This window comes from Arvicanthis niloticus, chromosome 12 (assembly GCF_011762505.2).
Source record: "Arvicanthis niloticus isolate mArvNil1 chromosome 12, mArvNil1.pat.X, whole genome shotgun sequence".
NCBI classification, from domain to species: domain Eukaryota; kingdom Metazoa; phylum Chordata; class Mammalia; order Rodentia; family Muridae; genus Arvicanthis; species Arvicanthis niloticus.
The window spans coordinates 41,217,952-41,233,137 of record NC_047669.1 but is presented as its reverse complement, the minus strand read 5'-3'; the positions used below and the strand labels follow the sequence as shown (position 1 = coordinate 41,233,137).

The window sequence follows — 15,186 nt, the reverse complement described above, 5'->3', positions numbered from 1 at the left end:
TTAGAATTCAGGATACTCCTTGTCCGTGTTTTTCATGTTCAGTTATTATAGGATGGCCCACCATGCCATCAGTTTTTGGTATTTTACAATCAGGCCATTGAATGAGGCGTTCAGGCCTTTTTTCATCTACATTTACTAGTTTTCTGTAAGTTCTGAAAATACAGTCATTTATGTATTCTTAGGTATAATTCAGTTTAATCCAAACAAAGTTCCAAACACATTGAACTAGAAAGCATCTGTGGGAGAGCTTTACAAATCATAAGGCACCTACGTATATTTTCCTTCGTTTTAATACTTCATTCATAAAGAAATTCTAAGAATCCTAAGGAATCCATAGAAATATCTAGTATGTCTTATCTGTAAAGGTAATTCTAGAAGTGAATTAAAAACACTGAAAAAAAGATAAGATACCAAATTGTTCAGTCTCATAGGATTCTGAGTGAAACAAAATAATAAAATAAAATAATGTCACCACTACCAAGAAAAACTACCTGCGGCATTGTCATAGGAAAAGCCTCTTTAAGGCCCTAAATTACAAATGTTTAAAAATCACATTTAAGATTTGGGTGTTGAGAATTCATTGTTCCGTATTATTTGTCCCTCTTGTGGGAACATTTATTTCAATACAGTTGCCTCCAAGGATTTTAATTAGTCATGCATAAAATGTCCAAAGGAGCGTCCATTGATGCTGCACTGTTTGATGACTTTTACCTAAAGTGCTCAAGGGCAATTCAAACTCAGGTATTAGAACAGAGCGCGCTGTTTCTGGCGTCTTCTCACTGAGGACTACAATAAAGAAGGACACGGTTAGCAATGTGATGCTTTATAACAGACTAGCGTGTAGTGAGCAGTCCATGACTTTCATAGAAAGAGCTGCCTCTCCCTGGAAAAGTCATATAGCTGTTAACTGAGCAGTGTCTTTTAGGTTAGCTTCATACTCGCACAGCCAAACACATGCCATTCTTTTGCTTCAAGGGAAGAGAACAAATAAGAAAAAGCAAAGATAGATTCTTTGGGGGTAAAACAGAAGATAGAAACAGCAGTTACCACGAGCAACTGAAATTCTCATTAAATAGTGTGTCTCTCAGTGATTCTTCCCAAATTTAGTTGGCATGAGATTTCCCATAGCTGATCTGGGCAGAAATCCCAGAGAGAGTCAAGATTTCCAGCAGCATTAGAGGCTGAAATGTTGTATTCCTGTCCACCCAATCCACAAGACGGGGGTCAAAAGGGCCATGCAGTTAGAGGGCAGCATCCATACCTGCCTGTCCGGTTGGTCACCAGGATCAAGGTACAGTGCTAACTCTTTAGTAGAACTTGTCCAAGAAACGTGAATGTTAATTCCCAGAAAAAGAAAATAAGAAAAGGGGAGGGAGAAGGGGCGTAGCAGGATAAAGCAGGGTTAAACCTGTGAGCGCTGGGGTTTGTCACTATTGCTGGTCTGTTGTTGGGGGAGGGGGATGGATGCAGTTTTTAGTATTACCCAGTGCTGTCTCTGCCATGTCTAAAGCACTAGACGGGGTGGGCTTAGTACTTCTTGAAACTGTTTCCGGAGTCACTGAAAAGTAAATCATAAAATAACTTTATGAGCTAAGAGATGATAAACTAAAGAAGCCACCCAGCCACGGCACACCTGTTGACAGCCCACATATCTTTTGAACTTCCTAGGGTGACTTTACCTACTTATCCCAGGTCCTGGCTGCCTCTCCTCCCTGATCCACCCTTTCCAGGCTGGGTTCACCCAACTCCTCCCCATGAGGCCATTTTTTCACAGCAATCTGAATGTTTTGTCTTCCCTTTCTTTATCTCCACAGCTTAGTGTGGTGCCTATAATAAACAGGCTTATAGTAATTTAAGTGAATAAATAAATAGGAAAAAAAAGAGATCCAATGTTAAATAAAACAACTATCATGTTACTAGATTTTCTCTAAACCCCACAAATAACCAGCAGAGCGTAGGCCCAGGCTGAATTGTGGTCAGTGTTCAAATGTTCAGCCCAAGAATGGGTTTTTTTTTTTTGAGCTGCTCCATTAAAGGTAATGAAGACTGTGGGTAGAAGATATGGAGAAATAATACCCATGAACACTGAGATTTTAACATTCTAAAAACCCTAGAATTTTGCAGCAAGGACACATACTAAACAATACTGAATAATAAGCTCTGGGGATTGCCCAAGTATTTCTGAAGTGGAAAGTTCTGGGGAGAACTTGGCAGAAAGTTGGGAAATCTGAAGACTCTCATCAGACATCGTGCCAAGAGAAGAAAGTGTAACTTGGAAGGCTGGGCAGAACGTTTGACACAGAAACAGACTCATTTAACCGCTGGTCATGCCTGTACTTTCTCTGTATTAATGGATCACACCAAAGCTATATATAAAATCAGCTTCGAATATTACACAAGCAGATTCTGCTGGTGGCCCAAACAATTTCCGCCTCATATTATAAAGGCCCATTTCTTATGGTAAGGTAATACTCTGTTGAGATACATTCTGGTTCAATCTGCTTCTTCAAGTTATTTTGTTACTGCGCCAATCTTATCCTCTCTTTACCAAACACAAGCCCCCAAATTTAATACAAGTGGAGCACCACAAATACCTCACGTTTTAGAGATTGTATGAATGAAAAAGATCACTTTTAATGAAAGTTCTTTAAGTGATGGTGAGCTTCAGTAAATACTTGGCCATCGTCTGTTTCATGAAATCCTGGATAAGGTGACATTCCTCTGGTCAAAAGTCAGTACTTCTGAGACTAATGTCTCCCAGAGAATTAGGCTGGGTAGATTTATTTAGAGAGCAGACACTGAATGTTTGGTAGTAACAATGATAAACTATGGGGACACGGTTTCCCTCACGTTTGAAGGTTTTGTTTCTATTTTGTTTTCTTGAGCCAGACTATATACATTCTGTATATTAGGGCTATTAATGTGCAGGGACATTTTTTTTCTAAATGATTTCAATTCATTTTCATTTCAATCATCATGGATTTATGAGGGTTATACGACACTTTGTTATGTTGATCACTTGTGAAACTAACCAGGCAATGAAAAATGGTCTGTAGTATTTGTACAAGAGGAAAGGCCATGGAGCACTGCATCACCCTTAGTGTAAACCCCCTCAGCTCTGAGGGCATCTTCAGTCATTGTCAAAATCAGACCTCCCCTGCTACTTATTGTGTACACAACCATTGCTCCATTTTCATTTGCTCTTTTTCCCAAGGGGGAAAAAAAAGTCCTAGAATCTCCTATTGTTTTATGGTCAAAATTAATTTATTTTTTAATTCTTTGCTTTTTTGGAAAAAAAAAGGTTTATAGTTTACTATTTGAAACAATGTTACATCTTTTCTCTGTTGGGGGCCGACTTTTAGCAGAAAGCGGCTATCAGCTTTGCAGCCATCTTGAACCATATACCCTGACATGTGACTTGGATTACAATAGCCTACAACAGCTGAGCACACTCTGATAATCTTGGTTTAGATACCTTGAGATTAAAGGTTCGTGAGATTAAAGGTGTGTGAGATTAAAGGTATGTGACTTAAGAGTATGACTTAGAAGTATAGAGATAAGAGTTAGAGACAAGACTTAAGGGCATGATTAAAGGTGTGGCTTAGAAGTGAGACATATAAAAGGCAGAGACAGAACAGATCAGAATCAGACTGAGATCAGAGAATCAGACACATCAGACATTAGGTAGAAGACACTTGGCTCCAGACAGAATCAGACACAGCAGACAGAGGAGACAGAGAAGGAGACACTTAGAGGAAGAGAGACTGAAGAATAAACGGGATTGAATCACACCCTGTCTGGTCTCCATTCTTCAAGTCTGCCCTCACCCTCACTCTTGCTGAACCCAGACCTGCAGACGGAGCGGCAGCTTGGCCCGGGATGCAGTGGCCGCCCAAACGTGGGTCGGCCGGGCCTCAACATTTTGCCTGGGCTGCGACGTTTTTGGCCGTCCCAACTTGGGGCTAGTGCGGACCCCAACATTATTTTGGCCGCCCCAACGTGGGGCTGGTGTGGACCCTAACATTTCTCAATAGCGGGATTATAGCTCATTCACTATTCGAAACAATGTTGCATCCTTTCTCACTAGTATCTCCTTACCTGTTACTGGCTGCCCTGCCACTTTTTCAACCTCTGGTGTTTTAGATTCTGTTGGTAAAGCCAATGTTTCATTCTTAGCTGGAAAAAAAAAAGAATCAATGTATTTCCTCATAGTACAGTATCCGACATTACCTTATTGCAAACATAATCAACTACAAAATTTATTACACTTATTTGAGTATTTTATATGTATGAGCCTTTTGCCTGCATGTATGTATGTGTACCATGTGTGTGCCCGGTGCCCACTAAGGTCAGAAAAGGGACTGGAGGTCCAGCTGGTTGTGAGCCATGATGTGGGTGCTAGAAATCGAACCAGTGGCAATAAGAGGTAATAAGTGCTTTTAACCACTGAGCCCATGGTTTCCTCAACAACAACAAAAATTTATTTATACACACCTCTTCCTGCAGCCAGTCCACTCTACTGTCCCAAGGGCTAGTATGAACAGAACACAGACTTCAAAGTTCTTCCCTATTAACCCTAAAATTTCTTTAAGACCTTAATAGGTACAGGAATGACAGGCTCACAATAGAATACTTGAATAAATCCCATCACCCAACTTAAAGTTTCTGCAAGGCATAGTTGGACCTGCAAATGTCCCTTTATTTTTATTCAAGGACAGCTAATTTTTTAAAAGAACATCAATAGGGATTTTCCATTATTACAGATGGTTAAAAAATGTAACAGGTTATAACTCTTAAAAATTTGAAACCCACAAATAAGAGACATAGGAAATTAAGCTTTATGGAAAAATGTGTGGCAAAACCACAATGAGAGTAAGTGGGTTTCATTTGAGATGCATGCTAACACATATCTTCTCATTTATTTTCTGGGATTTTTTTGGTGTAAAGTAGAATTTTTCTTCCTTTTTATGTAACTTTTGGGAAACCTTTCTTCTAATCCTTGGTTTTCTTAAAGAAATTCTAAATCAGAATTGTACTCCCAGTAGAAAAAAAAATTCTCAGTTTTCAATCTGAAATCTCTCCAGCCTTCCCTAGGACACACTCCTTCCCAGCTAGAAACTGATCTACTTTGTGTTCTCAAAGCTTTTTGAGAATGGAAATTTTGTAGCCACCTATGGCTGGCACTACTCTTGCAGCGTCTATTTATTTCCTCCTCTGAATTTAATGTGGACACAAATCTGTTTACTACTTACAGACATGAAAGCAATTAGACAGCAGACACACATCGATTTTGGGTGTATACATTTCTGTGGACAGGTGCAGTGTGCTGGCCCATTGCTCTCAAGGTAGTGTCTACATAGCATGAGTACATCACGAAAATAGTCAACAACATTATTCTAATCTCGTTACAAGGACAAAAAGAGTAAGAAGTCTGTCTGTAATGACTTTCATTTTAGCCTTTTATTTTATAATTTTTTCCCTAATATTTACCAAGATTTTCCTTCTGGACCTGTTTCAGAGTGACAGCTTTAAACCATTCTGATTGTTATCAAGTGAAGAATCATTTGGCTCACAAGCTTCTCAAGAGTTCTGCTCCACTTCTTTTCAATGCACACCACAGGAAGATGAACTCCTCAAAGGTAATGTAAGGTCCCATCCAGTATGCCTAACTCCATTAGGGAAGTTTTGTTACCTTTTTCACCCTTAATAATATCCTATGGTCTTGATTTTGGTAACCTCTACCAGTCCAGGAAACCTAACTTTTGAACCATTTCTCTCTCTGTCTGTGTCTCTGTTTCTCCATATCTATCTCTCTGTCCATCTAGCTCTCTATCTGTTCATGTCTCTGTCCCAATGTCATTCTGTCTCTCTGTCCCTGCCTCTCTCTCTGTTTTGTTTCTCTCTCTCTCTCTCTCTCTCTCTCTCTCTCTCTCTCTCTCTCTGTGTGTGTGTGTGTGTGTGTGTGTGTGTGTGCGCGCGCGCGCTTGTGAGTGTCCCTTGTAGTCTCCCCTTCCTAAAGATCTTAGACCCTCAGTCAGGGACCAGAAACTGGATTGTTTCCAGTTCTTAGATTCAATAGCTGCCTTTAATTGACATCACCATTAACCTCAAATTCAATCACAAATTGGAAAACATGGCAAGCCATCTTCTCAAGATGTATTTGTACTCTTCATACAATGCTAATTACTTGTAAAGGCATATGGTACTTACAAATATGGCATACCAGATATCTGAGTAGTTGAGAGATGGGAAATATATTTAGATGGGAGAGTTCTAGCATCACTTTGCAACCATGAGCATTTGTCTACATTATACAGATTTGCTATTCTGACAGATAATAAAACACTATCCTACTATGGCCTAAACCTCAGCAATTCTTTTTCCTCCATTTTTTTTCTTTAATGTTATTTTCAACACTGTTATTTCTCTTAACTTTTGGCATGGGGTGTCTTAGCTTTAGCAAATCCTTTGTAAGTCCCTTGGAGATGAGTGTGTGTAATATTGACTTCTCTTGTTTATTTATTCACACCATGTGTTCTTAGAACAAAAGCTATTGCATCTCTTGATGTCCCATGATGGGCCCTGCTGAAATGGGGTTATTATTTTTAGGATTTACTCCCTCCAAAAATACAACTCTTCTGAATTGCAGTGATAATTAACTTTGGGAAGTTTATTTCTCCCTTGGTAACATAAAAAAGTGTTTATTTCCATGTAATTTTGTGGAGGAAAAAAGGGAGTTTTGCACAGCAAAACAATCAATTAACAAAATGAAAAGTTGCTTACAGATTGAAAGAAAACATCTGGAAGTTATGATTTATATATAGACTCAACTTCTAAAATATATAAATGTCCCCCATAACTTGGTAACATTTTATAGCACAATAGGATGATTGTGACTGGCAGCAGTTAATGTCACATTTCAAAGTAGCAGCTAGAGAGGAGTTCTAATACTCTCAATGCAAAGACATTGTATATGTCTGAAGTGGTAAGTATGCCAATTATCCTGAACTCTTCATTAGACTTTGTATATCCGTATTGAACTATACAAATGTATAATCATACAAATGTATAATCACCACCAAGTAAAACCAAAATAAGACCTGACATTCTGAAACTGCTAGATAAAGAAGGAAGAACTTCAACATCTAGCCATAGATAAGGACATTTTAAATAGGACACCACAAGACACAAAACCAACAAATAGGAAACTGAGAAGCTTTTGTACAGCAAATGTAACTAAATAAATCAGGAAAAGGCAGAATGTAAGAAAATATTTTTGAGCTATACGTCTTATAATTAGTGTCTATAATACAAGGAACTAAAAAAAAAAACAACAAAACCAACCCCTAAACATTAAAAAAACAATCTATGTAAAAATGGGTTAATGGAGTTCTCAAAAGAGAAACATTTAAAACATGTTCCAAAAACATCCCAGAGGACGGTTCACATAAGACTAGAGAGTTCAGATCCCCAAAACTCACTGAATGACATGTGGGCATGCATGGTGGCCCATCTATTGTTCTGCCCTCAGAAGGCAGAGACATGGGATCCCCAGAACAAGTTGGCAGGCAAGACTAACCAGAACAGTAAGCTTATGTTTGATTAGGAAAACCCTGCTTCAGTGAATACTCTGGAAGGGTAACTCAGGATGATTTAAACATCAACCTCCCTCAGTCTCCATGTGTAGATACTTATGCATATCTATGAACATGCATACATATATGCCCACACATGCAAACACACATACATTAACTCATACATACCATCTAACACACATGAAAATAGAAAAAAAATACATTATTAGCCTTCAAACTATCCTACTATTCTGTCTCATTTCCGTCTGAATGGCCATCATCTAAGATTCAGATCTGCCAGAGGAACAACTTTGAGCCCAAGCTGATACCAGACTCTGGCTACCAGAATTATCCTCTGTGCCTCATTAAAGGGGATTTTGCTAATGTTTTCTTACTCATACAAATTGCACCCAATTCTTTCTAGAAGAAGGCAGCGATATCATTGTACAGCACACAATTGTTCTTATGTTTCTTTTATGTCAGTTCCCACTGAAAATACCTGATGGCTGCTCATAACAAAGTTCGGTGAGTATAATTTAGGAAAAGTTCTCTACTTGAAAAGTATGCCTATTCAAATAGGTACATTTCAGATCCTGGGGTCTATTCCTCTTCCATATGTATATGCATATGTATAAAATAGTGTTCCTTACAGAATGATTGATAATAATATTTCTGACCCCCAACTCTCCTCTCCATACTCATTATTTTGCCCTCAAATGGCTCATCTGAAATATTCCTTACATAGTTACAGTACAGTATCATCCAATGCTAGTGTGCGTTGAAAAGCCTTTGCTTACCCAATTGTGCCTTGAGAGCATCCGAAATCTCAAGCATTATGGATGTGGGAAGTTTTACAGTGGAATCATTAAGACCCGGAATAATAAGATGAACTGTAAGGAAATAGATATAAATGTAATAGGAGGAAGAAAACATATTACACAAAAACAAACTATGGAGAATCATAAAGCAGAACCTATAGGTTGATACTTCCTTCCTGGTTAACTTTAACTTGACTGTACCTTTTTTTTTTTTTTTTTTTTTTTTTTTTTAATATCTAGAGTTTTCCAATATCTAGAACTCATCAACAGAAATCCCCTGGGTTCAAATTCACAGACTCAAAACTTTCCCATGGGCTATTTCCACCACACCCCTTTTTATCATGCCAAGATAAAGGTGGTGTCTCTCAGTTGGTAGCCTAGAACGGACACAGCCAAGAAGTTAAAACAGTACAGTGAAATGCCTGGACACTAATTTAGCACACTTGCTCATAGTATAAAACCCCCATTAGAATAATATTGTCAGAAGATAGCCTAGAGTACCCATTCTAGATACACATTTTATGATGGACTTACCCAATATTGTTCCTCCGAAAGGAGTCTTGTCTGGGGATTTGGTTGAAGCCCTGTGGGTAACATTCTGAATCACTGGTGAAATATAAAAAAACAACAATGTGGTAGAGATGAACACAGGAACCAATACAAAGCTGATGGTGCAGAGTTACCATCCCTTCTATATTCTTAATTTCAATGCATCAATTAAGAGAAGCAACTCAGTGGGTGGGGTCGGCTACAGAGTCAATAGAAGAATTAGATATGTCTTCTTACCTTACCATCCTTGCTTTTGGTAACAAAGACTGTCTTATCATTCTAGCACGAAGTATCCCATGCTAAATACTGGAAAATTCTCTCTGTCTCTACTCTCTATGCATTCTGCCCTCTCCACAGAGCAAATAAGAAGTAGCATAAAATATTGCGATGTCAAGACAATACGAAATCAGAAAACTTGTATCTTCAAATCAAAGAATCTTTCAGTAATTCCAGCAGTATCTGGCCCTGCTTTTAGTTTATGCTTAGGACATTGTGTTTTCTTAAAAGGAAGAATTACTTTAAGGGTTTAGCTCTTCTACCAAGAGACATTTTTTTTTCTAGAAATAAAGGAGTCATTTTAATAATTTGAAAACTGGAAGTCAAAACAAAAACAACTGGACACTGAAATGAAATACAGCATTGTAATTCTTAAAATGTGGACATCTTTACTTTCCCTAAGTGACTGCTAAATCAGAGTTTTCATTTTCAATATTCTAAATGGTCTACTAATTGTTTTCTTCGAATATGCTAACTTAATCCTAAGTAAAGATCCATATGTTTAACTAGTATTTTAAATATAACACGTGATACAACTGCTTTGTTGCCCGAATGGTGCAATTTATTTAATGTTTTTCATATTGGTACCACAGACAAAGTTATACATGAACTGCAAACTTACTAACTTACACTAATGTCTTCAAATGTTTTCCAAACATCGTTGTTAGAAAAATTGAGAAAACAGACACAACATTATTTATATTAGTTGAACAGACTACTACAATAGGTCCTGAATACACCAGACTAATTACCTTGCTTGATGATTGTTATTGGGATTAGCTTCCTTGGGACATATGCTGGCTGGAAAAAGGAAAAAAAAGTCAGCTTTTACATCAGTGTTAATTAAAAAAAAAAAAAAACAGAATTCTGAGACGAGTTCTTTCTTTGGTGAAATCACCTATGACGAAGGCTTAACAATCACTGGATAGATATTTATCGCATATGTTTGTCTACATTGGGTTGAACTCATTGGTTTCCCCTAGAGAAAGCCAAAACCGCACAGAAGCAAGCCTCCAGAACTCCCATTTACTTAGAAATTGCAGTAGAAAGTGACTAAGTTCTCTACAGAGAGTGAGCTCATCTGTAGATATGGCCCAACCTAGCATCCTCTTCACACTTTCTCTCAAGAGGATGCTGGGCTGCATATTATCTTTTAAAAGCAACCAAGTTGAATTATTTGAGCGTGGCCTACTAGTGCTGCTTATACTGCAGATACTATGACCACTATGAGCTTTCAGCACCTCCATTTATTGCCCAAGAGAGAAGAAGACTGACTTGGAACTAGATAGTTCTTAAACTTGAACCTGAACTTAATCATTCTGCCACGCTGCCCTGATTTATACATGGGGAACTCTAAATATGAAGGTCATGACTCAAAGGATGATATGGATGATGTGTCTTTCCCTCGCCCAAACTGTCTTCCAAGTCCCTTGGGATGTTTTGATGTCACACTGTGCCCTACGAATAGGTTTAGACTCTAAAGTGGATTCACTGCCAGACACAATCGCATGGCCAAAGGCGAGGCAGCTGAGAGAGGTATGGAGAGAGGTGGTAATGAGAATGGCAGGAAGTCCAAATAGGATTAGAGATGAGTTGTTGAAAGAGTTAGAATGGCTGATTTGGGGAACCTGGTTTAACTCGCACACAGAGAATCCACACAACATGTGCAGATATGCCTATTCTGAATGTGCACTGAATGCAGCACACTAGTAAAATAGACATTCACAGTTATGAGTAAAAGGGTATGATGACATATTATTATTTTTCAGGATGGTATAAGACATGATAAAAAGGGGCCATAACACCAACCTTACTCTTGGCTATCTCTCTTCCTATATTATGTTTAAGGATTGTAAAAGAGTCTACTACCATTACTGGATATTTGTTTTTAAAGGATAATCTCTACTCATTGACCCAGTAATTCCTACTTTACTATCCCAGCACAAGTACTCAATCTGGTACAGATGTGTGTGAGTACATTTATTACTATAATTGAAAACAACTTCATTACCCAAAGATTGGGTTTTATTCAATAAGCTATAGTTCAAATGGTTTGCTTTTATTTAATATCTTGAAAAAAATAAGAAGACTGTAGATATAAATTTAGACTCACACTATAACCAAATTTTATAATATGTACACATATACATACATACATACATATATACATACACACATACATACAGAAAACAGACTAGAAGGAAATACATCACAATTTGAACAGTAGTTATTACAAGCTCACATTAATTTTTATGCATATACCTTTTTTTTGCCAAGTTCCTGGCACAAGTATGTTACAATAGCTATATTCAGAGAAAGACATCTTCATGTCACTTTGTCACATGCTTCCATGCTGCAACTTATGCCACTGCTACTGGTGGACAGGGCAATGTTTGAAAAATAACGTCGCCAGGATTTTTCTCAGGCAAGAACAGGGAAAACATACGAATAGAAGGAACAAGGGAAACAAACCTTTATAGCAAAGAAAAAGAGTATCAGCTATGAGCTCACACTGGCAGGAAGATCCCTTCTGGCTTAATCACTGTGGCACTTATACACAGTTGTCACTGAAGACGGGTCCCTGCCACTTTATGCTTCCCCACACACCCACCTAACAGCAGCTGGCCACTGTTCTGCCTGTAATGTGGAAGTACCCCAGCATGTACCTTTACCACCACTTCTAAGAATGTGCTTTTACATGTAAACAGTTCATATTTGGTTTTCTTGCAATGCATGGTTTTATATTTGTCTAAATGCATGTAATGCTTATGAAATACAATGTGATGTTGTGACAAAGTTATACAATGTGACCCATCCTTTTTTATGGTAAGAAATTTGAAATGCATTTCAGTAAATTTAAATGTTGCTTTCTACTGTTTAATCATTCTCAAGAACCTCTTCCTCCTGTCTAACTGAAACTTTAGCATATCCTTCTTCCTCAATATCCCTCTTTCCGCCCTTAGCCACCACAGTATTCTCTATATTCATGAGAGTAAGATCTCTGAGAATTCTGCATGCCTATTAGAGAAAACATTGGTTACGAGAGAGCCTCCTGGATAGGAAACTGGATTATCTTTCTAGTACTAATAGGTCAGGTCTTTAACTACAGTTAAAAAGACATCTGATACCAGCTTGTTTGCCCCAGGAATCCTATCAAAGTATTCTGCACAATGTGACATTTCTCAAAGACTGCTAACACACTGTAGCAGAAATGCCTACACATGGCTGTGTTGATCACCTCTGAACTGAATTATACCAATTTTCAGTTCTTATGCGACACTGATTTGTTTCAGATAAACCTTTTTTGACAAATGGAAAATATTCCACTCATCACATGAATGGAACAAAGTTTCTGTTCTGAGTTCTTTCTTGAGTACTGACCAATGTTTTATTAAGCTGATGACAAGAATATAGGTACAGGGTGTGCTGCCAAAAATAAGGAAATGATTTAGCTGCAGAATGCATTTCATTCTAGACCTGTAATTGCTCTCTTGCCTAAGCTGTAATCCAAAGACTAAGACTAGACCGGTGAACAAATATCTGCATCTCCGAAGATAGATTTAAGGGGATCAAGAAAGTCCAGTTATTCAGTGTCTACCAAAGACAAAAGTTCCAACCAGGAAATCCATACTGAATTCTTCCTCTGTGTCTTCTTATGAAGTAAAAGAAAACATCTGTCACCTCAAATCACTAGAAAACAAAATATAATAATTCTTAAAATACCAAAATTCAATCAATTATAGCCCAATTTCATTTGATTTTTATTTTCAATGCTTAAAAAAAAAAAAAAAAAAAAACCACTAGTACTATCCTTCCCTGTTTTTATAGGCTTGTTCCTATGAACATTGATGGACGGATGCTGGGTCAAGGGTATAGATAATATGGAACTAGGGTATGGAGAGTGTGAGCCAGTGCTGTACTTTGGTTTGAATATGTCTCTCAAAATACATGTTAGAAACTTCACCTTCAGCACAACAGTATTTGCAGGCATAAACTACATGAGGTGACTCGATCATGAGAGATCCACCATCACTGGGGAGTGAGTTAACCAGCAATACTATGGGCTTTCTAATTATCCTGCCTGGTTTCGTGTCAACTCAACACAAGCTAGTTATCTTGGACGATGAACTCCAGTTGAGAAAATGCCCCATCAGATTGCCTGTAGGCAAGTCTGTGGAGGCATTTGCTTGATAAATGACTAATGTGAATGGGCCCAGGCTATGGGGACAGTGCCATTCCTGGGCAATTGGTCTTGAGTTGTATACAAAAGCAGGCTGATCAAGTAATGGGGAGCAAGCGTTCCTCAATGGCTTCTAATTCAGTTTCTGCCTCCAGGTTACTCCTTGAGCCATTGTCCAACTTCCCTTGACGATAAACTATGATCTGTGAGGCAAAATCAACCCTTTCCTTCTCAAATTGCTGGCATTCATGGTGTTTGCTACAGCAATAGAAACCCAACAAAGAAATAAATAATATGCTAGGCCTGCCTCATCTCCCTCTTTTCCTTTTGCTTTCTGCCATAGAATAACATACTGTGAAGGCCTTTACTAGGTGCCAGCTCCTTGGTCTTAGAATTCCCTGCCTTTAGAATTATACACAGCATATATCTCTGGTTGTACTCCCCAGTTATGTTAACTTGACACACAAACTAGAGTTATCTTAAAGGAGTAAACCTTAACTGAGAAAATGTCTCCATAAGATCCAGATGTAAGGCATTTTCTTAATAGTTACTGATGGGAAAAGGCTCAGCCTATTGTGGGTGACTCTATCCCTGGGCTGGTGGTCTTGGGTTCTAGAAGAAAGAAGAATTCACAAGCCATGGGGAGTACGCCAGAAAGCAGCACTTCTCCATGGCCTGTGCATCAGCTCCTGCTTCCAGATTCCTGCTTTGTTCTAAGTTCCTGTCCTGACTTCCTTTGATGATGAACAGCAATGTGAAAGTATAAGCTGAATAAACCCTTTTCTCTCTAAGTTTCTTTTTGGTCATTGTTGGTTTTTTTTTGTTTTGTTTTGTTTTTGTTTTGTTTTGTTTTTTCAGCAGTAGAAATGCTAAGACAATGGTCTTTATAAATTACCCAGGCTGTAGCATTGCCTTACAGCCATACAAAACAATGAGATAAGATACACATAGATATGACAAGCACCCTAGCAATGATATTCTTAGGCGGTTTCTCTGCTGTATCTTTGCTCTGCAACTGCCCCCCCCCCAACCTTGCTGCAATCTCTATCACTTATTCTCTCTACAATTTCTATCTTCTTCACTTATAAATATTTTCTGAAAGTTTATAACATGTCAGAAAGGTAAGGATAACCCTTACTTCTCTGTAAGAAATAAATTCTTTCCTCAAAAATGTGGTCACTTTATAGACATCTCAGATTGCACTACCAGTGAATAGACTGATTAACCAGTGTGCTACACCTTGAGCAAGACAATCACAGAGTACAAAGTTGGTGCTGCTCGGTGCAGAAATGACACTGGGATGGAAATGGAGAGCCAGTGGAGATAAACTGAGTGTGTGTCCGGGGGTGGGGTGGGGTGGGGTGGGGAGGGGATTGTCATGCTATTGTACTTTTTCATGATTAGAGAAAGCCTTTTGATTGTGCAGAAATAAATACAACAGCAACAGCCACACAAGACAAAGACTGTTAAATTCACCTTCTGCACCATACCAACTCCCTCCTAGATACTATGCTGAAAATAAGCTTTACTCCATATTTGTGCTAATCAAGGTGACCATTAGAAGGTTTGTCCATTTGGCATTTTTTTTTTTTTTTTTTTTTTTTTTTTTTTTTTTTTGTGGCATCAGAGCATCAATTGAGAATTTAACTTTATTCTCAGGCCCTGCAAAGTTTCAACTGTCCATTTAGGAAGAAGCTCAAGGGAGTTTGAAATTTAATTGCAAGGACTCAAGAGCCAAACCGCACTGAAGGCACTTGGTCATTTTAAATTCTGCTTTTAATTCACTTTA

General features: G+C 38.2%; 1 protein-coding gene across 1 annotated transcript in view; it reads right to left on the bottom strand.

Moving 5' to 3' along the window:
- The window catches only part of Abi3bp (ABI family member 3 binding protein), a 206,391-nt gene that overhangs the window by 84,222 nt on the left and 106,983 nt on the right, over window positions 1-15,186 (bottom strand). The window contains 6 exon segments of the mRNA XM_076943023.1: window positions 712-786; window positions 1,484-1,558; window positions 4,099-4,176; window positions 8,372-8,464; window positions 8,927-8,998; window positions 9,970-10,018. Coding sequence (XP_076799138.1) covers window positions 712-786; window positions 1,484-1,558; window positions 4,099-4,176; window positions 8,372-8,464; window positions 8,927-8,998; window positions 9,970-10,018 — 442 coding nt within the window.